The 22500-nt window shown below is 58.5% G+C and overlaps 1 protein-coding gene across 1 annotated transcript in view; it reads left to right on the top strand.

Annotated features, from left to right (window-relative positions):
* Positions 1 to 22500, top strand: part of LOC140422591 (proteasome activator complex subunit 1-like) — a 59227-nt gene that overhangs the window by 2890 nt on the left and 33837 nt on the right. Inside the window, exons 4-7 of the mRNA XM_072507598.1 lie at positions 1448 to 1543; positions 12744 to 12840; positions 13432 to 13529; positions 15386 to 15454. Of these exons, the coding sequence (XP_072363699.1) occupies positions 1448 to 1543; positions 12744 to 12840; positions 13432 to 13529; positions 15386 to 15454 (360 nt within the window). The remainder of the gene's footprint in view (positions 1 to 1447; positions 1544 to 12743; positions 12841 to 13431; positions 13530 to 15385; positions 15455 to 22500) is intronic.

The following is a 22500-nucleotide window of genomic DNA, read 5'->3' on the forward strand; positions in this document are numbered from 1 at the left end:
TGGAAACAGTTCGGAGAAGGTTTACTGGACCAACACCAGGAACGGGCGGGTCGTCTGTTGAGGAAAGGTTGGAGAGAGGTTAGTTTGCGTTGACTGGAGTTTAGTGAGAGACGCCTCGATCGAGATCGTTAGGATCCTGAGGGGGTTATCGACAGGGTGGATGTGGAGAGGATGTGTCCTCTTGTGGAAGAATCTAGAACTGGGGGGAAACTGTTTAAAAATAAGGGGGTAGACTTCCGGTGACGGCGGGCGGGAGGCAGCCGCACACCGGAGGGCTCCCGGTCGGGAATAGAAATTTCCGAGTCTTAACGCCCGGTCCCAGGGGCAACGGAGGCTGAAAAGGCTGTAAGAAGGCGCAGGGAGGAGAAATGTCCAAGTTGGGGAGAAAAACGGCCGTGACAAAGGGAGTTCACGGAATTCCGCCGGAACAGCGTGAAGGAGAAGGTCCTGTGCTGGGCAAAGCAGAAGCGGGTGGTACAGTGGGCTGGAGCTGATATACGCATATACCAGGACTTTACGGTGGAGCTGGCGAGGAGGCGGGCGACCTTCAGCTGGGTGAAGGCAGCACTGTACATCAGCAAGGTGCAGTGCGGTATTGTATATACAGCTCAGTTGAGGGTGACCTACGAATCCAAGGCCTTTTATTTTGGGACAGCGGAAGCAGTGGAGGAGTTTGCGAAGGCAGAAGGACTGTGGCAGAATTGAGAAACGGTCGTGTACCGATGTAGCCTCATGTAACTTTATTTTTTCACTACCTGTTGGTGTATTTACTAAATGAGTCGATGCTGTATACATTTGGACGAGGGAAGAGTTGGGAATTTCACTTGCAATGATGGTTCTTTGGGGCTTGGGTGTGTATGCAGGGGTTGTGTGCTGAAGGGGATTGCTTGGTTTTCCTGGGAGCGGGCAAGGGGGGAGGGGAAGGAGACCGGGGCGGGGGCCTCCACTCTGGCCGGTTTAAGCCGGCCAGTGAACGGGAGCGAGGTGGGGAAGGGGTTGCGGTCGGAGCCTGGTAAAACAGGTCTCGGTGAGTCTAGCCGGGGTGAAAAGTTGGGGGGGAAGGAACCGAGGTTGGGGGGGGAAGAGGAAGTGGAGATGAGGAGTCTGAGAGGGGGACAGGGGACGGGGGGAACTGGAGTAGCAGCCTCGAGGGGGCGTCCTTCCTGCTCCATATTCGAGCGTTCGGAACGTTTCCGGAGTGAGGGAGCGGGAATCAGCTGAAAACACGCCCCCCGGAAAACCAACGGCAAATCAAAACGAGATGGGCTAAGGCTGGGGTCAGCGGGTCGCTCTGTGACCTTTCCCCTCCCAGGACATCCCGGGGTCAAAGGGGATTGAGGTGATCGCCCCGCCCCTCACCAGCCTTGACGAGACACAGGGTTGGTCTGGAAACACATCTGCCTCGAGCGTTCCAGCTGCTGACCTGATTCCTGACTTTCACCCACAGGACAGTGACCTGAATCTTCAGGATTTGTCCGTAATCCGGGCGGAGCTCGACATTCCGATTCCGGATCCCGCAAAGGAGAAACAGAAGGAAGAAGAGGTGAGTGTGGTGCTCCCTCAGTACTGACCCTCTGACAGTGCGGCGCTCCGTCAGTACTGACCCTCTGACAGTGCGGCGCTCCCTCAGTACTGACCCTCTGACAGTGCAGCACTCCCCCAGTACTGACCCTCTGACAGTGCGGCACTCCCTCAGTACAGACCCTCTGACACTGCGGAGCTCCCTCAGTACTGACCCTCTGACAGTGCAGCACTCCCTCAGTACTGACCCTCTGACAGTGCAGCACTCCCCCAGTACTGACCCTCTGACAGTGCGGCACTCCCTCAGTACAGACCCTCTGACAGTGCGGCACTCCCTCAGTACTGACCCTCTGACAGTGCAGCACTCCCCCAGTACTGACCCTCTGACAGTGCGGCACTCCCTTAGTACAGACCCTCTGACACTGCGGAGCTCCCTCAGTACTGACCCTCTGACAGTGCAGCACTCCCTCAGTACTGACCCTCTGACAGTGCAGCATTCCCTCAGTACTGACCCTCTGACAGTGCGGCGCTCCGTCAGTACTGACCCTCTGACAGTGCGGCGCTCCCTCAGCACTGACCCTCTGACAGTGCAGCTCTCCCTCGGTACTGACCCTCTGACAGTGCGGCGCTCCCTCAGTACTGACCCTCTGACAGAGCGGCACTCCCTCAGTACTGACCCTCTGACAGTGCGGCACTCCCTCAGTACTGACCCTCTGACAGTGCGGCGCTCCCTCAGTACTGACCCTCTGACAGTGCGGCACTCCCTCAGTACTGACCCTCTGACATTGTGGCACTCCCTCAGTACTGACCCTCTGACAGATCGGCACTCCCTCAGTACTGACCCTCCAACAGTGCAGCACTCCCTCAGTACTGACCCTCTGACAGTGCGGCGCTCCCTCAGTACTGACCCTCTGACAGTGCGGCGCTCCCTCAGTACTGACCCTCTGACAGTGCGGCGCTCCCGCAGTACTGACCCTCTGACAGTGCGGCACTCCCTCAGTACTGACCCTCTGACAGTGCAGCACTCCCTCAGTACTGACCCTCTGACAGAGCGGCACTCCCTCAGTACTGACCCACTGACAGTGCGGTGCTCCCTCAGTACTGACCCTCTGACAGTGCGGCGCTCCCTCAGTACTGACCCTCTGACAGTGCGGCACTCCCTCAGTACTGACCCTCTGACAGTGCGGCGCTCCCTCAGTACTGACCCTCTGACAGTGCGGCACTCCCTCAGTACTGACTCTCTGACAGTGCGGCGCTCCCTCAGTACTGACCCTCTGACAGTGCGGCGCTCCCTCAGTACTGACCCTCTGACAGTGCGGCGCTCCCTCAGTGCTGACCCTCTGACAGTGCGGCGCTCCCTCAGTACTGACCCTCTGACAGTGCGGCACTCCCTCAGTACTGACCCTCTGACAGTGCGGCACTCCCTCAGTACTGACCCTCTGACAGTGCGGCGCTCCCTCAGTACTGACCCTCTGACAGTGCGGCGCTCCCTCAGTACTGACCCTCTGACAGTGCGGCGCTCCCTCAGTACTGACCCTCTGACAGTGCGGCACTCCCTCAGTACTGACCCTCTGACAGTGCGGCGCTCCCTCAGTACTGACGCACAGACAGTGCGGCACTCCCTCAGTACTGACCCTCTGACAGTGCGGCGTTCCCTCAGTACTGACCCTCTGACAGTGCGGCGCTCCCTCAGTACTGACCCTCTGACAGTGCGGCACTCCCTCAGTACTGACCCTCTGACAGTGCGGCACTCCCTCAGTACTGACCCTCTGACAGTGCGGCACTCCCTCAGTACTGACCCTCTGACAGTGCGGCACTCCCTCAGTACTGACCCTCTGACAGTGCGGCGCTCCCTCAGTACTGACCCTCTGACAGTGCGGCACTCCCTCAGTACTGACCCTCTGACAGTGCGGCGCTCCCTCAGTACTGACCCTCTGACAGTGCGGCACTCCCTCAGTACTGACCCTCTGACAGTGCGGCGCTCCCTCAGTACTTGCCCTCTGACAGTGCGGCACTCCCTCAGTACTGACCCTCTGACAGTGCGGCGCTCCCTCTGTACTGACCATCTGACAGTGCGGCACTCCCTCAGTAATGACCCTCTGACAGTGCGGCACTCCCTCAGTACTGACCCTCTGACAGTGCGGCGCTCCCTCAGTACTGACTCTCTGACAGTGCGGCACTCCCTCAGTACTGACCCTCTGACAGTGCGGCACTCCCTCAGTACTGACCGTCTGACAGTGCAGCACTCCCTCAGTACTGACCCTCTGACAGTGCGGCGCTCCCTCAGTACTGACCCTCTGACAGTGCGGCGCTCCCTCAGTACTGACCCTCTGACAGTGCGGCGCTGCCTCAGTACTGACCCTCTGACAGTGCGGTGCTCCCTCAGTACTGACCCTCTGACAGTGCGGCACTCCCTCAGTACTGACCCTCTGACAGTGCGGCGCTCCCTCAGTACTGACCCTCTGACAGTGCGGCGCTCCCTCAGTACTGACCCACTGACAGTGTGGCACTCCCTCAGTACTGACCCTCTGACAGTGCGGCGCTCCCTCAGTACTGACCCTCTGACAGTGCGGCACTCCCTCAGTACTGACCCTCTGACAGTGCGGCGCTCCCTCAGTACTGACCCTCTGACAGTGCGGCGCTCCCTCAGTACTGACCCTCTGACAGTGCGGCGCTCCCTCAGTACTGACCCTCTGACAGTGCGGCACTCCTTCAGTACTGACCCTCTGACAGTGCGGCACTCCCTCAGTACTGACCCTCTGACAGTGCGGCGCTCCCTCAGTGCTGACCCTCTGACAGTGCGCCGCTCCCTCAGTACTGACCCTCTGACAGTGCGGCGCTCCCTCAGTGCTGACCCTCTGACAGTGCGGCGCTCCCTCAGTCCTGACCCTCTGACAGTGCAGCACTCCCTCAGTACTGATCCTCTGACAGTGCGGCACTCCCTCAGTACTGACCCTCTGACAGTGCGGCGCTCCCTCTGTACTGACCCTCTGACAGTGCGGCACTCCCTCAGTACTGACCCTCTGACAGTGCGGCGTTCCCTCAGTACTGACCCTCTGACAGTGCGGCACTCCCTCTGTACTGACCCTCTGACAGTGCGGCGCACCCTCAGTACTGACCCTCTGACAGTGCAGCACTCCCTCAGTACTGACCCTCTGACAGTGCGGCACTCCCTCAGTACTGACCCTCTGACAGTGCAGCACTCCCTCAGTACTGACACTCTGACAGTGCGGCGCTCCCTCAGTACTGACCCTCTGACAGTGCGGCGCTCCCTCAGTACTGACCCTCTGACAGTGCGGCGCTGCCTCAGTACTGACCCTCTGACAGTGCGGCGCTCCCTCAGTACTGACCCTCTGACAGTGCGGCGCTCCCTCAGTACTGACCCTCTGACAGTGCGGCACTCCCTCAGTACTGACCCTCTGACAGTGCGGCACTCCCTCAGTACTGACCCTCTGACAGTGCAGCACTCCCTCAGTACTGACACTCTGACAGTGCGGCGCTCCCTCAGTACTGACCCTCTGACAGTGCGGCGCTCCCTCAGTACTGACCATCTGACAGTGCGGCGCTGCCTCAGTACTGACCCTCTGACAGTGCAGCATTCCCTCAGTACTGACCCTCTGACAGTGCGGCGCTCCGTCAGTACTGACCCTCTGACAGTGCGGCGCTCCCTCAGCACTGACCCTCTGACAGTGCAGCTCTCCCTCGGTACTGACCCTCTGACAGTGCGGCGCTCCCTCAGTACTGACCCTCTGACAGAGCTGCACTCCCTCAGTACTGACCCTCTGACAGTGCGGCGCTCCCTCAGTACTGACCCTCTGACAGTGCGGCACTCCCTCAGTACTGACCCTCTGACAGTGCGGCACTCCCTCAGTACTGACCCTCTGACAGATCGGCACTCCCTCAGTACTGACCCTCCAACAGTGCAGCACTCCCTCAGTACTGACCCTCTGACAGTGCGGCGCTCCCTCAGTACTGACCCTCTGACAGTGCGGCGCTCCCTCAGTACTGACCCTCTGACAGTGCGGCACTCCCTCAGTACTGACCCTCTGACAGTGCAGCACTCCCTCAGTACTGACCCTCTGACAGAGCGGCACTCCCTCAGTACTGACCCACTGACAGTGCGGTGCTCCCTCAGTACTGACCCTCTGACAGTGCGGCGCTCCCTCTGTACTGACCCTCTGACAGTGCGGCACTCCCTCAGTACTGACCCTCTGACAGTGCGGCGCTCCCTCAGTACTGACGCACAGACAATGCGGCACTCCTTCAGTACTGACCCTCTGACAGTGCGGCGTTCCCTCAGTACTGAACCTCTGACAGTGCGGCGCTCCCTCAGTACTGACCCTCTGACAGTGCGCCACTCCCTCAGTACTGACCCTCTGACAGTGCGGCAGTCACTCAGTACTGACCCTCTGACAGTGCGGCACTCCCTCAGTACTGACCCTCTGACAGTGCGGCGCACCCTCAGTACTGACCCTCTGACAGTGCTGCACTCCCTCAGTACTGACCCTCTGACAGTGCGGCGCTCCCTCAGTACTGACCCTCTGACAGTGCGGCACTCCCTCAGTACTGACTCTCTGACAGTGCGGCGCTCCCTCAGTACTGACCCTCTGACAGTGCGGCGCTCCCTCAGTACTGACCCTCTGACAGTGCGGCGCTCCCTCAGTGCTGACCCTCTGACAGTGCGGCGCACCCTCAGTACTGACCCTCTGACAGTGCTGCACTCCCTCAGTACTGACCCTCTGACAGTGCGGCGCTCCCTCAGTACTGACCCTCTGACAGTGCGGCACTCCCTCAGTACTGACTCTCTGACAGTGCGGCGCTCCCTCAGTACTGACCCTCTGACAGTGCGGCGCTCCCTCAGTACTGACCCTCTGACAGTGCGGCGCTCCCTCAGTGCTGACCCTCTGACAGTGCGGCGCTCCCTCAGTACTGACCCTCTGACAGTGCGGCACTCCCTCAGTACTGACCCTCTGACAGTGCGGCACTCCCTCAGTACTGACCCTCTGACAGTGCGGCGCTCCCTCAGTACTGACCCTCTGACAGTGCGGCGCTCCCTCAGTACTGACCCTCTGACAGTGCGGCGCTCCCTCAGTACTGACCCTCTGACAGTGCGGCACTCCCTCAGTACTGACCCTCTGACAGTGCGGCGCTCCCTCAGTACTGACGCACAGACAGTGCGGCACTCCCTCAGTACTGACCCTCTGACAGTGCGGCGTTCCCTCAGTACTGACCCTCTGACAGTGCGGCGCTCCCTCAGTACTGACCCTCTGACAGTGCGGCACTCCCTCAGTACTGACCCTCTGACAGTGCGGCACTCCCTCAGTACTGACCCTCTGACAGTGCGGCACTCCCTCAGTACTGACCCTCTGACAGTGCGGCACTCCCTCAGTACTGACCCTCTGACAGTGCGGCCCTCCCTCAGTACTGACCCTCTGACAGTGCGGCACTCCCTCAGTACTGACCCTCTGACAGTGCGGCGCTCCCTCAGTACTGACCCTCTGACAGTGCTGCACTCCCTCAGTACTGACCCTCTGACAGTGCGGCGCTCCCTCAGTACTTGCCCTCTGACAGTGCGGCACTCCCTCAGTACTGACCCTCTGACAGTGCGGCGCTCCCTCAGTACTGACCCTCTGACAGTGCGGCACTCCCACAGTAATGACCCTCTGACAGTGCGGCACTCCCTCAGTACTGACCCTCTGACAGTGCGGCGCTCCCTCAGTACTGACTCTCTGACAGTGCGGCACTCCCTCAGTACTGACCCTCTGACAGTGCGGCACTCCCTCAGTACTGACCGTCTGACAGTGCAGCACTCCCTCAGTACTGACACTCTGACAGTGCGGCGCTCCCTCAGTACTGACCCTCTGACAGTGCGGCGCTCCCTCAGTACTGACCCTCTGACAGTGCGGCGCTGCCTCAGTACTGACCCTCTGACAGTGCGGTGCTCCCTCAGTACTGACCCTCTGACAGTGCGGCACTCCCTCAGTACTGACCCTCTGACAGTGCGGCGCTCCCTCAGTACTGACCCTCTGACAGTGCGGCGCTCCCTCAGTACTGACCCTCTGACAGTGTGGCACTCCCTCAGTACTGACCCTCTGACAGTGCGGCGCTCCCTCAGTACTGACCCTCTGACAGTGCGGCACTCCCTCAGTACTGACCCTCTGACAGTGCGGCGCTCCCTCAGTACTGACCCTCTGACAGTGCGGCGCTCCCTCAGTACTGACCCTCTGACAGTGCGGCGCTCCCTCAGTACTGACCCTCTGACAGTGCGGCACTCCCTCAGTACTGACCCTCTGACAGTGCGGCACTCCCTCAGTACTGACCCTCTGACAGTGCGGCGCTCCCTCAGTACTGACCCTCTGACAGTGCGCCGCTCCCTCAGTACTGACCCTCTGACAGTGCGGCGCTCCCTCAGTGCTGACCCTCTGACAGTGCGGCGCTCCCTCAGTCCTGACCCTCTGACAGTGCAGCACTCCCTCAGTACTGATCCTCTGACAGTGCGGCACTCCCTCAGTACTGACCCTCTGACAGTGCGGCGCTCCCTCAGTACTGACCCTCTGACAGTGCGGCACTCCCTCAGTACTGACCCTCTGACAGTGCGGCGCTCCCTCAGTACTGACGCACAGACAGTGCGGCACTGCCTCAGTACTGACCCTCTGACAGTGCGGCGTTCCCTCAGTACTGACCCTCTGACAGTGCGGCACTCCCTCAGTACTGACCCTCTGACAGTGCGGCACTCCCTCAGTACTGACCCTCTGACAGTGCGGCACTCCCTCAGTACTGACCCTCTGACAGTGCGGCACTCCCTCAGTACTGACCCTCTGACAGTGCGGCACTCACTCAGTACTGACCCTCTGACAGTGCGGCACACCCTCAGTACTGACCCTCTGACAGTGCAGCACTCCCTCAGTACTGACCCTCTGACAGTGCGGCGCTCCCTCAGTACTGACCCTCTGACAGTGCGGCACTCCCTCAGTACTGACCCTCTGACAGTGCGGCGCTCCCTCAGTACTTGCCCTCTGACAGTGCGGCACTCCCTCAGTACTGACCCTCTGACAGTGCGGCGCTCCCTCAGTACTGACCCTCTGACAGTGCGGCACTCCCTCAGTACTGACCCTCTGACAGTGCGGCACTCCCTCAGTACTGACCCTCTGACAGTGCGGCGCTCCCTCAGTACTGACTCTCTGACAGTGCGGCACTCCCTCAGTACTGACCCTCTGACAGTGCGGCACTCCCTCAGTACTGACCCTCTGACAGTGCAGCACTCCCTCAGTACTGACTCTCTGACAGTGCGGCACTCCCTCAGTAGTGACCCTCTGACAGTGCGGCACTCCCTCAGTACTGACCCTCTGACAGTGCAGCACTCCCTCAGTACTGACACTCTGACAGTGCGGCGCTCCCTCAGTACTGACCCTCTGACAGTGCGGCGCTCCCTCAGTACTGACCCTCTGACAGTGCGGCGCTGCCTCAGTACTGACCCTCTGACAGTGCGGCGCTCCCTCAGTACTGACCCTCTGACAGTGCGGCGCTCCCTCAGTACTGACCCTCTGACAGTGCGGCACTCCCTCAGTACTGACCCTCTGACAGTGCGGCACTCCCTCAGTACTGACCCTCTGACAGTGCAGCACTCCCTCAGTACTGACACTCTGACAGTGCGGCGCTCCCTCAGTACTGACCCTCTGACAGTGCGGCGCTCCCTCAGTACTGACCATCTGACAGTGCGGCGCTGCCTCAGTACTGACCCTCTGACAGTGCGGCGCTCCCTCAGTACTGACCCTCTGACAGTGCGGCACTCCCTCAATACTGACCCTCTGACAGTGCGGCGCTCCCTCAGTACTGACCCTCTGACAGTGCGGCGCTCCCTCAGTACTGACCCTCTGACAGTGCGGCACTCCCTCAGTACTGACCCTCTGACAGTGCGGCGCTCCCTCAGTACTTGCCCTCTGACAGTGCGGCACTCCCTCAGTACTGACCCTCTGACAGTGCGGCGCTCCCTCAGTACTGACCCTCTGACAGAGCGGCACTCCCTCAGTACTGACCCACTGACAGTGCGGTGCTCCCTCAGTACTGACCCTCTGACAGTGCGGCGCTCCCTCAGTACTGACCCTCTGACAGTGCGGCACTCCCTCAGTACTGACCCTCTGACAGTGCGGCGCTCCCTCAGTACTGACGCACAGACAATGCGGCACTCCTTCAGTACTGACCCTCTGACAGTGCGGCGTTCCCTCAGTACTGAACCTCTGACAGTGCGGCGCTCCCTCAGTACTGACCCTCTGACAGTGCGCCACTCCCTCAGTACTGACCCTCTGACAGTGCGGCACTCACTCAGTACTGACCCTCTGACAGTGCGGCGCACCCTCAGTACTGACCCTCTGACAGTGCTGCACTCCCTCAGTACTGACCCTCTGACAGTGCGGCGCTCCCTCAGTACTGACCCTCTGACAGTGCGGCACTCCCTCAGTACTGACTCTCTGACAGTGCGGCGCTCCCTCAGTACTGACCCTCTGACAGTGCGGCGCTCCCTCAGTACTGACCCTCTGACAGTGCGGCGCTCCCTCAGTGCTGACCCTCTGACAGTGCGGCGCTCCCTCAGTACTGACCCTCTGACAGTGCGGCACTCCCTCAGTACTGACCCTCTGACAGTGCGGCACTCCCTCAGTACTGACCCTCTGACAGTGCGGCGCTCCCTCAGTACTGACCCTCTGACAGTGCGGCGCTCCCTCAGTACTGACCCTCTGACAGTGCGGCGCTCCCTCAGTACTGACCCTCTGACAGTGCGGCACTCCCTCAGTACTGACCCTCTGACAGTGCGGCGTTCCCTCAGTACTGACCCTCTGACAGTGCGGCGCTCCCTCAGTACTGACCCTCTGACAGTGCGGCACTCCCTCAGTACTGACCCTCTGACAGTGCGGCACTCCCTCAGTACTGACCCTCTGACAGTGCGGCACTCCCTCAGTACTGACCCTCTGACAGTGCGGCACTCCCTCAGTACTGACCCTCTGACAGTGCGGCACTCCCTCAGTACTGACCCTCTGACAGTGCGGCACTCCCTCAGTACTGACCCTCTGACAGTGCGGCGCTCCCTCAGTACTGACCCTCTGACAGTGCGGCACTCCCTCAGTACTGACCCTCTGACAGTGCGGCGCTCCCTCAGTACTTGCCCTCTGACAGTGCGGCACTCCCTCAGTACTGACCCTCTGACAGTGCGGCGCTCCCTCAGTACTGACCCTCTGACAGTGCGGCACTCCCACAGTAATGACCCTCTGACAGTGCGGCACTCCCTCAGTACTGACCCTCTGACAGTGCGGCGCTCCCTCAGTACTGACTCTCTGACAGTGCGGCACTCCCTCAGTACTGACCCTCTGACAGTGCGGCACTCCCTCAGTACTGACCGTCTGACAGTGCAGCACTCCCTCAGTACTGACCCTCTGACAGTGCGGCGCTCCCTCAGTACTGACCCTCTGACAGTGCGGCGCTCCCTCAGTACTGACCCTCTGACAGTGCGGCGCTGCCTCAGTACTGACCCTCTGACAGTGCGGCGCTCCCTCAGTACTGACCCTCTGACAGTGCGGCACTCCCTCAGTACTGACCCTCTGACAGTGCGGCGCTCCCTCAGTACTGACCCTCTGACAGTGCGGCGCTCCCTCAGTACTGACCCTCTGACAGTGTGGCACTCCCTCAGTACTGACCCTCTGACAGTGCGGCGCTCCCTCAGTACTGACCCTCTGACAGTGCGGCACTCCCTCAGTACTGACCCTCTGACAGTGCGGCGCTCCCTCAGTACTGACGCACAGACAGTGCGGCACTCCCTCAGTACTGACCCTCTGACAGTACGGCGTTCCCTCAGTACTGACCCTCTGACAGTGCGGCACTCCCTCAGTACTGACCCTCTGACAGTGCGGCACTCCCTCAGTACTGACCCTCTGACAGTGCGGCACTCCCTCAGTACTGACCCTCTGACAGTGCGGCACTCCCTCAGTACTGACCCTCTGACAGTGCGGCACTCACTCAGTACTGACCCTCTGACAGTGCGGCACACCCTCAGTACTGACCCTCTGACAGTGCAGCACTCCCTCAGTACTGACCCTCTGACAGTGCGGCGCTCCCTCAGTACTGACCCTCTGACAGTGCGGCACTCCCTCAGTACTGACCCTCTGACAGTGCGGCGCTCCCTCAGTACTTGCCCTCTGACAGTGCGGCACTCCCTCAGTACTGACCCTCTGACAGTGCGGCGCTCCCTCAGTACTGACCCTCTGACAGTGCGGCACTCCCTCAGTACTGACCCTCTGACAGTGCGGCACTCCCTCAGTACTGACCCTCTGACAGTGCGGCGCTCCCTCAGTACTGACTCTCTGACAGTGCGGCACTCCCTCAGTACTGACCCTCTGACAGTGCGGCACTCCCTCAGTACTGACCCTCTGACAGTGCAGCACTCCCTCAGTACTGACTCTCTGACAGTGCGGCACTCCCTCAGTACTGACCCTCTGACAGTGCGGCACTCCCTCAGTACTGACCCTCTGACAGTGCAGCACTCCCTCAGTACTGACACTCTGACAGTGCGGCGCTCCCTCAGTACTGACCCTCTGACAGTGCGGCGCTCCCTCAGTACTGACCCTCTGACAGTGCGGCGCTGCCTCAGTACTGACCCTCTGACAGTGCGGCGCTCCCTCAGTACTGACCCTCTGACAGTGCGGCGCTCCCTCAGTACTGACCCTCTGACAGTGCGGCACTCCCTCAGTACTGACCCTCTGACAGTGCGGCACTCCCTCAGTACTGACCCTCTGACAGTGCAGCACTCCCTCAGTACTGACACTCTGACAGTGCGGCGCTCCCTCAGTACTGACCCTCTGACAGTGCGGCGCTCCCTCAGTACTGACCATCTGACAGTGCGGCGCTGCCTCAGTACTGACCCTCTGACAGTGCGGCACTCCCTCAGTACTGACCCTCTGACAGTTCAGCACTCCCTCAGTACTGACCCTCTGACAGTGCGGCACTCCCTCAGTACTGACCCTCTGACATTGCGGCACTCCCTCAGTACTGACACTCTGACAGTGCAGAACTCCCTCAGTACTGACCCTCTGACAGTGCGGCACTCCCTCAGTACTGACCCTCTGACAGTGCGGCGCTCCCTCAGTCCTGACCCTCTGACAGTGCGGCGCTCCCTCAGTACTCCCTCAGTTCCCGAGAGTTGGTGTCGATTTAAAAAATGATTTGTTAATTGACAGAAAAAGAAGAAAGCGGAGGCAAAGAAGGATAAAGAAACTGAGAAAGACAAAGACAAAGATAAAGATAAAGATAAAGATAAAGATGACGAGGATAGCGGTGAGCCTTAAAGCCTTTCCTGTGACCATGGAGTGTTGTGGTGCAGAGGAATCTGGGTGTTTGAGTGCATGAATCACAAATATGCAAACTCTACATTTACAGTCAACCGGAGGTTGGGATCGAACCAGGGTCCTCAGCGCCGTGAGGTAGCAGTGCTAACCAACACGCCACCGTGCCGCCCTCCTGCGGGATCTTCCCATGCGCTGGCGGCGTGAAGCCCGCCCCCTGTGTTCGCGAGGAAATAGAATTTCATTTGCGGTGATGTCCCCTTACAAGCGTTGGACTCCGCACCAGACGAGCGCAGTTTCTGTCCGATCCTGTTGACGCTGTCTTCCGTGAGTCTCCCAGGGCTGCGTAAGGTTCGATATCGATCGCAGGAACATCCCGGGACATCTTCCAACGGCTGTCAAAGATTTTGGGGAGTTGGAGGGAGGGGGGAGGGAGTGGGGGGCTCCGACGTGCGGTTGGACGATATAGATGCACGTTGCTTTTTTGGGGATTTCCCATCTCACGGTAAACAAGCTCGCTCGCTCTCGCTGACTGACCCGTTGATGTTTTAACTGTTTCTGTCCCCTCTCCCTCCGTTTCTAGGCCCCCCTTGTGGCCCAGTGCCGAGTAACGAGAAGATTCTGGCTATGCTCAGGCGCATCAAACCCGAAATCACCCTGCTGAAGGAGAAAAATAGTATTGTAAGTCCCGCGTTTCCTCATTAATCCGTCCACTCCAGACACCCAACAAGGAAAACAGGCTAGTCAATGAGTCTCCCATTGAAGACCATCCCTCTAATTCCCTAACTCTTCCCATTGAAGACCATCCCTCTAATTCCCTAACTCTCCCATCGAAGACCATCCCTCTAAACCCCTAACTCTCCCATCGAAGACCATCCCTCTAATCCTCTAACTCTCCCGTTGAAGACCATCCCTCTAAACCCCTAACTCTCCCATCGAAGACCATCCCTCTAAACCCCTAACTCTCCCGTTGAAGACCATCCCTCTAAACCCCTAACTCTCCCATCGAAGACCATCCCTCTAATCCTCTAACTCTCCCATCGAAGGCCATCCCTCTAATCCTCTAACTCTCCCATCGAAGACCATCCCTCTAAACCCCTCACTCTCCCATCGAAGACGATCCCTCTAATCTCCTACCTCTCCCATTGAAGATCATTCCTCTAATCCCCTACCTCTCCCATCGAAGACCATCCCTCTAATCCTCTAACTCTCCCATCGAAGACCATCCCTCTAAACCCCTAACTCTCCCATCGAAGGCCATCCCTCTAATCCTCTAACTCTCCCATCGAAGACCATCCCTCTAAACCCCTCACTCTCCCATCGAAGACGATCCCTCTAATCTCCTACCTCTCCCATTGAAGATCATTCCTCTAATCCCCTACCTCTCCCATTGAAGACCATTCCTCTAATCCCCTAACTCTCCCATCGAAGATGATCCCTCTAATCCTCTAACTCTCCCATCGAAGACCATCCCTCTAATCCCTTAACTCACCCATCGAAGACCATCCCTCTAATCCCCTAACTCCCCCATCAAAGACCATCCCTCTAATCCCCTAACTCTCCCCATTGATGACCATCCTTCTAATCCTCTAACTCTCCCATCGAAGACCATCCCTCTAATCTTCTAACACTCCCATCAAAGACCATCCCTCTAATCTTCTAACTCTCCCATCAAAGACCATCCCTCCAATCCCCTAACTCTCCCATCGAAGACCATCCCTCTAATCCTCTAACTCTCCCATCGAAGACCATCCCTCTAATCCCCTAACTCTCCCATCGAAGACCATCCCTCTAATCCCCTAACTCTCCCCATTGATGACCATTCTTCTAATCCTCTAACTCTCCCATCGAAGACCATCCCTCTAATCCCCTAACTCTCCCATCGAAGACCATCCCTCTAATCCTCTAACTCTCCCATCGAAGACCATCCCTCTAATCTTCTAACACTCCCATCAAAGACCATCCCTCCAATCCCCTAACTCTCCCATCGAAGACCATCCCTCTAATCCTCTAACTCTCCCATCGAAGACCATCCTTCTAATCCCCTAACTCTCCCACCGAAGACCATCCTTCTAAACCCCGAACTCTCCCATCGAAGACGATTCCTCTAATCCCCTACCTCCCATTGAAGACCATCCTTCTAAACCCCTCAGTGTAACATGACTGACCGTTTCTGAATTGATGATCGAAAACACAGGTATATTTGAGCGAAGGCTCGTGCGGTTGAATGGCCTCCTTCTCTCACCTGTGCAATGATTGCCCGTACTCCCTCCGCTGAAGGAGCGATTCACCTTGTGTGCCCCTTTCTCCTTCCCACCATTCTTCCTGTTTTGATAACCATTCGGACAAATCCCGTCCCTTCCCCCTCACCTACCACGACGAACTGGCCTCCGCTACGGCCCCGGTCCTTCTCCGATCTCACGTTGACGCTGAAGTCCTTATCGCGCTCGACGGACCGGAATCCCGGGAATGCCTTGCCCGCCGGGATGTCGAACGGATCATGTCTGACGCTCGTTCTCTCGCACCCCCCTCGTCAGGTCACTATCTGGATTCAGCTGCAGATCCCGAAGATTGAGGATGGCAACAACTTTGGTGTCGCAGTGCAGGTGAGGACGGGGGCTGAGGAGGGGGTGGGAGTCTCCGGGCGTCTCTATCTCTGTAACCTCCTCCAGCCCCCTACACCTCTCCCTATCTCTGTAACCTCCTCCAACCCCTACACCCCTCCCTATCTCTGTAACTTCCTCCAGCCCCCTACACCCCTCCCTATCTCTGTAACCTCCTCCAGCCCCCTACGCCCCTCCCTATCTCTGTAACCTCCTCCAGCCCCCTACAATCCTCCCTATCTCTGTAACGTCCTCCAGCCCCCTACACCCCTCCCTATCTCTGTAACCTCCTCCAGCCCCCTACAACCCTCCCTATCTCTGTAACCTCCTCCAGCCCGTTACAACCCTCCCTATCTCTGTAACCTCCTCCAGCCCCTTACAACCCTCCCCATCTCTGTGACCGCCTCCAGCCCCCTACACCCTCCCTATCTCTGTAACCTCCTCCAGCACCTACAACCCTCCCTATCTCTGTGACCGCCTCCAGCCCCCTACACCCTCCCTATCTCTGCAACCTCCTCCAGCCTCTACACCCCTCCCTATCTCTGTAACCTCCTCCAGCCCCTACAACCCTCCCTATCTCTGTGACCGCCTCCAGCCCCCTACACCCTCCCTATCTCTATAACCTCCTCCAGCCCCTACAACTCTCCCTATCTCTGTAACCTCCTCCAGCCTTCTACAACCCTCCCTATCTCTGCAACCTCCTCCAGCCCCGACAACCTTCCCTATCTCTGTAACCTCCTCCAGCCACTACAACCCTCCCTATCTCTGCAACCTCCTCCAGCTCCGACAACCCCTCCCTATCTCTGCATCTCCTCCAGCCCCTACACCCCTCCCTATCTCTGTAACCTCCTCTGGCCGCTACAACCCTCCCTATCTCTGTAACCTCCTCCGGCCGCGACAACCCTCCCTATCTCTGTAACCTCCACCAGCCCCTACACCCCTCCCTATCTCTGTGACCTCCTCCAGCCCCCTATAACCCTCCCCTATCTCTGTAGCCTCCTCCAGCCCCTACAACCCTCCCTATCTCTGTAACCTCCTCCAGCTCCCTACACCCCTCCCTATCTCTGCAACCTCCTCCAGCTCCGACAACCCCTCCCTATCTCTGTAACCTCCTCCAGCCTCTACAACCCTTCCTATCTCTGCATCTCCCCCAGCCCCTAAAGCCCTCCCTATCTCTGTTACCTCCACCAGCCCCTACACCCCTCCCTATCTCTGTAACCTCCTCCAGCTCCCTACGCCCCTCCCTATCTCTGTATCCTCCTCCAGCCCCTACAACCCTCCCTATCTCTGTAACCTCCACCAGCCCCTACACCCCTCCCTATCTCTGTAACCTCCTCCAGCTCCCTACACCCCTCCCTATCTCTGTATCCTCCTCCAGCCCCTACAACCCTCCCTATCTCTGTAACCTCCTCCAGCCCCTACAACTCTCCCTATCTCTGTAACCTCCTCCAGCCTTCTACAACCCTCCCTATCTCTACAACCTCCTCCAGCCCCGACAACCCCTCCCTATCTCTGTAACCTCCTCCGGCCGCTACAACCCTCCCTATCTCTGTAACCTCCTCCAGTGCCTACAACCCTCCCTATCTCTGTAACCTCCTCCGGCCGCTACAACCCTCCCTATCTCTGTAACCTCCTCCAGCCCCTACAACCCTCCCTATCTCTGTTACCTCCACCAGCCCCTACACCCCTCCCTATCTCTGTAACCTCCTCCAGCACCCTACAGCCCTCCCTATCTCTGTAACCTCCTCCAGCCCCCTGCACCCCTCCCTATCTCTGTAACCTCCTCCAGCCTTCTACAACCCTCCCTATCTCTACAACCTCCTCCAGCCCCGACAACCCCTCCCTATCTCTGTAACCTCCTCCGGCCGCTACAACCCTCCCTATCTCTGTAACCTCCTCCAGTGCCTACAACCCTCCCTATCTCTGTAACCTCCTCCGGCCGCTACAACCCTCCCTATCTCTGTAACCTCCTCCAGCCCCTACAACCCTCCCTATCTCTGTTACCTCCACCAGCCCCTACACCCCTCCCTATCTCTGTAACCTCCTCCAGCACTCTACAGCCCTCCCTATCTCTGTAACCTCCTCCAGCCCCTACACCCCTCCCTATCTCTGTGACCTCCTCCAGCCCCCTATAACCCTCCCCTATCTCTGTAGCCTCCTCCAGCCCCTACAACCCTCCCTATCTCTGTAACCTCCTCCAGCCCCTACACCCCTCCCTATCTCTGTAACCTCCTCCAGCCCCGACAACCCCTCCCTATCTCTGTAACCTCCTCCAGCCTCTACAACCCTTCCTATCTCTGCATCTCCCCCAGCCCCTACAATGCTCCCTATCTCTGTTACCTCCACCAGCCCCTACACCCCTCCCTATCTCTGTAACCTCCTCCAGCTCCCTACGCCCCTCCCTATCTCTGTATCCTCCTCCAGCCCCTACAACCCTCCCTATCTCTGTAACCTCCACCAGCCCCTACACCCCTCTCTATCTCTGTAACCTCCTCCAGCTCCCTACACCCCTCCCTATCTCTGTATCCTCCTCCAGCCCCTACAACCCTCCCTATCTCTGTAACCTCCTCCAGCCCCTACAACTCTCCCTATCTCTGTAACCTCCTCCAGCCTTCTACAACCCTCCCTATCTCTACAACCTCCTCCAGCCCCGACAACCCCTCCCTATCTCTGTAACCTCCTCCGGCCGCTACAACCCTCCCTATCTCTGTAACCTCCTCCAGTGCCTACAACCCTCCCTATCTCTGTTACCTCCACCAGCCCCTACACCCCTCCCTATCTCTGTAACCTCCTCCAGCACCCTACAGCCCTCCCTATCTCTGTAACCTCCTCCAGCCCCCTGCACCCCTCCCTATCTCTGTAACCGCCTCCAGCCCCCTACACCCTTCCCTATCTCTGTAACCTCCTCCAGCCCCCTGCACCCCTCCCTATCTCTGTAACCGCCTCCAGCCCCCTACACCCTTCCCTATCTCTGTAACCTCCTCCAGCCCCCTGCACCCCTCCCTATCTCTGTAACCTCCTCCAGCCCCTACAACCCTCCCTATCTCTGTTACTTCCACCAGCCCCTACACCCCTCCCTATCTCTGTAACCTCCTCCAGCCCCGACACCCCTCCCTATCTCTTTAACCTCCTCCAGCCCCTACAACCCCCCCATCTCTGTAACCTCCTCCAGCCCCGACACCCCTCCCTATCTCTGTAACCTCCTCCAGCCTCTGCAACCCTCCCTATCTCTGTAACCTCCTCTCGCCCCTACACCCTCCCTATCTCTGTAACCTCCTCCGGCTGCTACAACCCTCCCTATCTCTGTAACCTCCTCCAGCCCCCTACACCCCTCCCTATCTCTGTAACCTCCTCCAGCCCCCTGCACCCCTCCCTATCTCTGTATCCTCCTCCAGCCCCCTACACCCCTCCCTATCTCTGTAACCTCCTCCGGCCGCTACAACCCTCCCTATCTCTGTAACCTCCCCCAGCCCCTACACCCTCCCTATCACTGTAACTTCCTCCAGCCCCTACAACCCTCCCTATCTCTGTAACCTCCTCCGGCCGCTACAACCCTCCCTATCTCTGTAACCTCCTCCAGCCCCTACACCTCTCCCTATCTCTGTAACCTCCTCCAGCCCGCTACAACCCTCCCTATCTCTGTAACCTGCTCCAGCCCCTACAACCCTCCCTATCTCTGTAACTTCCTCCAGCCCCTACAACTCTCCCTATCACTGTAACCTCCTCCAGCCCCTACAACCCTCCCTATCTCTGTAACCTCCTCCAGCCGCTACAACCCTCCCTATCTCTGTAACCTCCTCCAGCCACTACAACCCTCCCTATCTCTGTAACCTCCTCCAGCCCCCTACACCCTCCCTATCTCTGTAACCTCCTCCAGCCCCCTACACCCCTCCCTATCTCTGTAACCTCCTCCGGACCCCTACACCCTCCCTATCTCTGTAACCTCCTCCAGCCGCTACAACCCTCCCTATCACTGTAACCTCCTCCAGCCGCTACAACCCTCCCGATCTCTGTAACCTCCTCCAGCCCCCTACACCCTCCCTATCTCTGTAACCTCCTCCAGCCCCCTACAACCCTCCCTATCTCTGTAACCTCCTCCAGCCCCCTGCACCCCTCCCTATCTCTGTAACCTCCTCCAGCCCCCTACACCCCTCCCTATCTCTGTAACCTCCTCCAGCCCCCTGCACCCCTCCCTATCTCTGTAACCTCCTCCAGCCCCCTGCACCCCTCCCTATCTCTGTAACCTCCTCCAGCCCCTACAACCCTCCCTATCTCTGTTACTTCCACCAGCCCCTACACCCCTCCCTATCTCTGTAACCTCCTCCAGCTCCCTACACCCCTCCCTATCTCTGTATCCTCCTCCAGCCCCTACAACCCTCCCTATCTCTGTAACCTCCTCCAGCCCCTACAACCCTCCCTATCTCTGTAACCTCCTCCATCCCCTACAACTCTCCCTATCTCTGTAACCTCCTCCAGCCCCTACAACCCTCCCTATCTCTGTGACCGCCTCCAGCCCCCTACACCCTCCCTATCTCTGTAACCTCCTCCAGCCCCTACAACCCTCCCTATCTCTGTAACCTCCTCCGGCCACGACAACCCTCCCTATCTCTGTAAGTTCCTCCAGCCCCTACACCCCTCTCTATCTCTGTAACCTCCTCCAGCCCCCTACAACCCTATCTCTGTAACCTCCTCCAGCCCCTACACCCCTCCCTATCTCTGTAACCTCCTCCAGCCCCTACACCCTCCCTATCTCTGTAACCTCCTCCAGCCCCTACAACCCTCACTATCTCTGTAATCTCCTCCAGCCCCTACACCCCTCCCTATCTCTGTAACCTCCTCCAGCCCCTACAACCCTCCCTATCTCTGTGACCGCCTCCAGCCCCCTACACCCTCCCTATCTCTGTAACCTCCTCCAGCCCCTACAACCCTCCCTATCTCTGTAACCTCCTCCGGCCACTACAACCCTCCCTATCTCTGTAAGTTCCTCCAGCCCCTACACCCCTCTCTATCTCTGTAACCTCCTCCAGCCCCCTACAACCCTATCTCTGTAACCTCCTCCAGCCCCTACACCCCTCCCTATCTCTGTAACCTCCTCCAGCCCCTACACCCTCCCTATCTCTGTAACCTCCTCCAGCCCCTACAACCCTCACTATCTCTGTAATCTCCTCCAGCCCCTACACCCCTCCCTATCTCTGTAACCTCCTCCAGCCCCTACACCCCTCCCTATCTCTGTAACCTCCTCCAGCCCCTGCAACCCTCCCTATCTCTGTAACCTCCTCCGTCCGCTACAACCCTCCCAATCTCTGTAACCTCCTCCAGTCCCTACAACCCTCCCTATCTCTGTAACCTCCTCCAACCCCCTACACCCCTCCCTATCTCTGTAACATCCTCCAGCCCCCTACACCCCTCCCTATCTCTGTAACCTCCTCCGGCCGCTACAACCCTCCCTATCTCTGTAATCTCCTCCAGCCCCTGTAACCCTCACCATCTCTGTAACTTCCTCCAGCCCCTACAACCCTCCCTATCTCTGTAACCTCCTCCAGCCCCTACAACCCTCCCTATCTCTGTAACCTCCTCCTGCCGCTACAACCCTCCCTATCTCTGTAACCTGCTCCAGCCCCTACAACCCTCCCTATCTCTGTAACTTCCTCCAGCCCCTACAACTCTCCCTATCACTGTAACCTCCTCCAGCCCCTACAACCCTCCCTATCTCTGTAACCTCCTCCAGCCCCTACACCCCTCCCTATCTCTGTAACCTCCTCCAGCCCCTACAACCCTCCCTATCTCTGTAACCTCCTCCAGCCCCTACACCCCTCCCTATCTCTGTAACCACCTCCAGCCCCTACACCCCTCCCTATCTCTGTAACCTCCTCCAGCCCCTACAATCCTCCCTATCTCTGTAACCTCCTCCAGCCCCTACAACCCTCCCTATCTCTGTAACCTCCTCCAGTCCCTACAACCCTCCCTATCTCTGTAACCTCCTCCAGCCCCTACACCCCTCCCTATCTCTGTAACCTCCTCCAGCCCCTACACCCCTCCCTATCTCTGTAACCTCCTCCAGCCCCTACACCCCTCCCTATCTCTGTAACCTCCTCCAGCCCCTACACCCCTCCCTATCTCTGTAACCTCCTCCAGCCCCTACACCCCTCCCTATCTCTGTAACCTCCTCCAGCCCCTACAATCCTCCCTATCTCTGTAACCTCCTCCAGCCCCTACAACCCTCCCTATCTCTGTAACCTCCTCCAGTCCCTACAACCCTCCCTATCTCTGTAACCTCCTCCAGCCCCTACACCCTCCCTATCTCTGTAACCTCCTCCAGCCCCTACACCCCTCCCTATCTCTGTAACCTCCTCCAGCCCCTACACCCCTCCCTATCTCTGTAACCTCCTCCAGCCCCTACACCCCTCCCTATCTCTGTAACCTCCTCCAGCCCCTACACCCCTCCCTATCTCTGTAACCTCCTCCAGCCCCTACACCCCTCCCTATCTCTGTAACCTCCTCCAGCCCCCTACACCCCTCCTATCTCTGTAACCTCCTCCAGCCCCTACACCCCTCCCTAGTACTGATATTGTTGCCTTTATTGGCAGAGGCACAGAGTTTAAGAGCAGGGAGCTTATGCTGGAACTGTAGGAAACGCTGGTTATGCCACAGCGAGAGTATTGTGAGCAGTTCTGGAACCCACATTATAGGAGGGATGTGATAGCACTGGAAAGGGTGGAGAGGAGATTTACCAGGATGTTGCCTGGGCTGGAGAGTTTCAGCTATGAAGAGAGATTGGATAGACTGGCGCTGTTTTCCTTGGAGTGGAGGAGACTGAGGCGGGGGGGGGGGGGGGGGGGGGGGGTGGGGGGGGGGGCGGGATTGAGATGGATACGATTAGAACCCCAAAATGTATCATGGAGTTCAACCAACCTCCCCCTTTAATGCTATTGTTGCTTTTCCGAGCACACGGCTTGTTCCCTAGGTGTGGGATTACAATTGTGGACACGTGGGTTTTTAAACACAAAACAATGTTTATTCCATGAACTCAACTTAACCTTTTAAATAAA

The sequence above is a fragment of the Scyliorhinus torazame genome, chromosome 5 (assembly GCF_047496885.1).
Source record: "Scyliorhinus torazame isolate Kashiwa2021f chromosome 5, sScyTor2.1, whole genome shotgun sequence".
NCBI classification, from domain to species: Eukaryota; Metazoa; Chordata; class Chondrichthyes; order Carcharhiniformes; family Scyliorhinidae; genus Scyliorhinus; species Scyliorhinus torazame.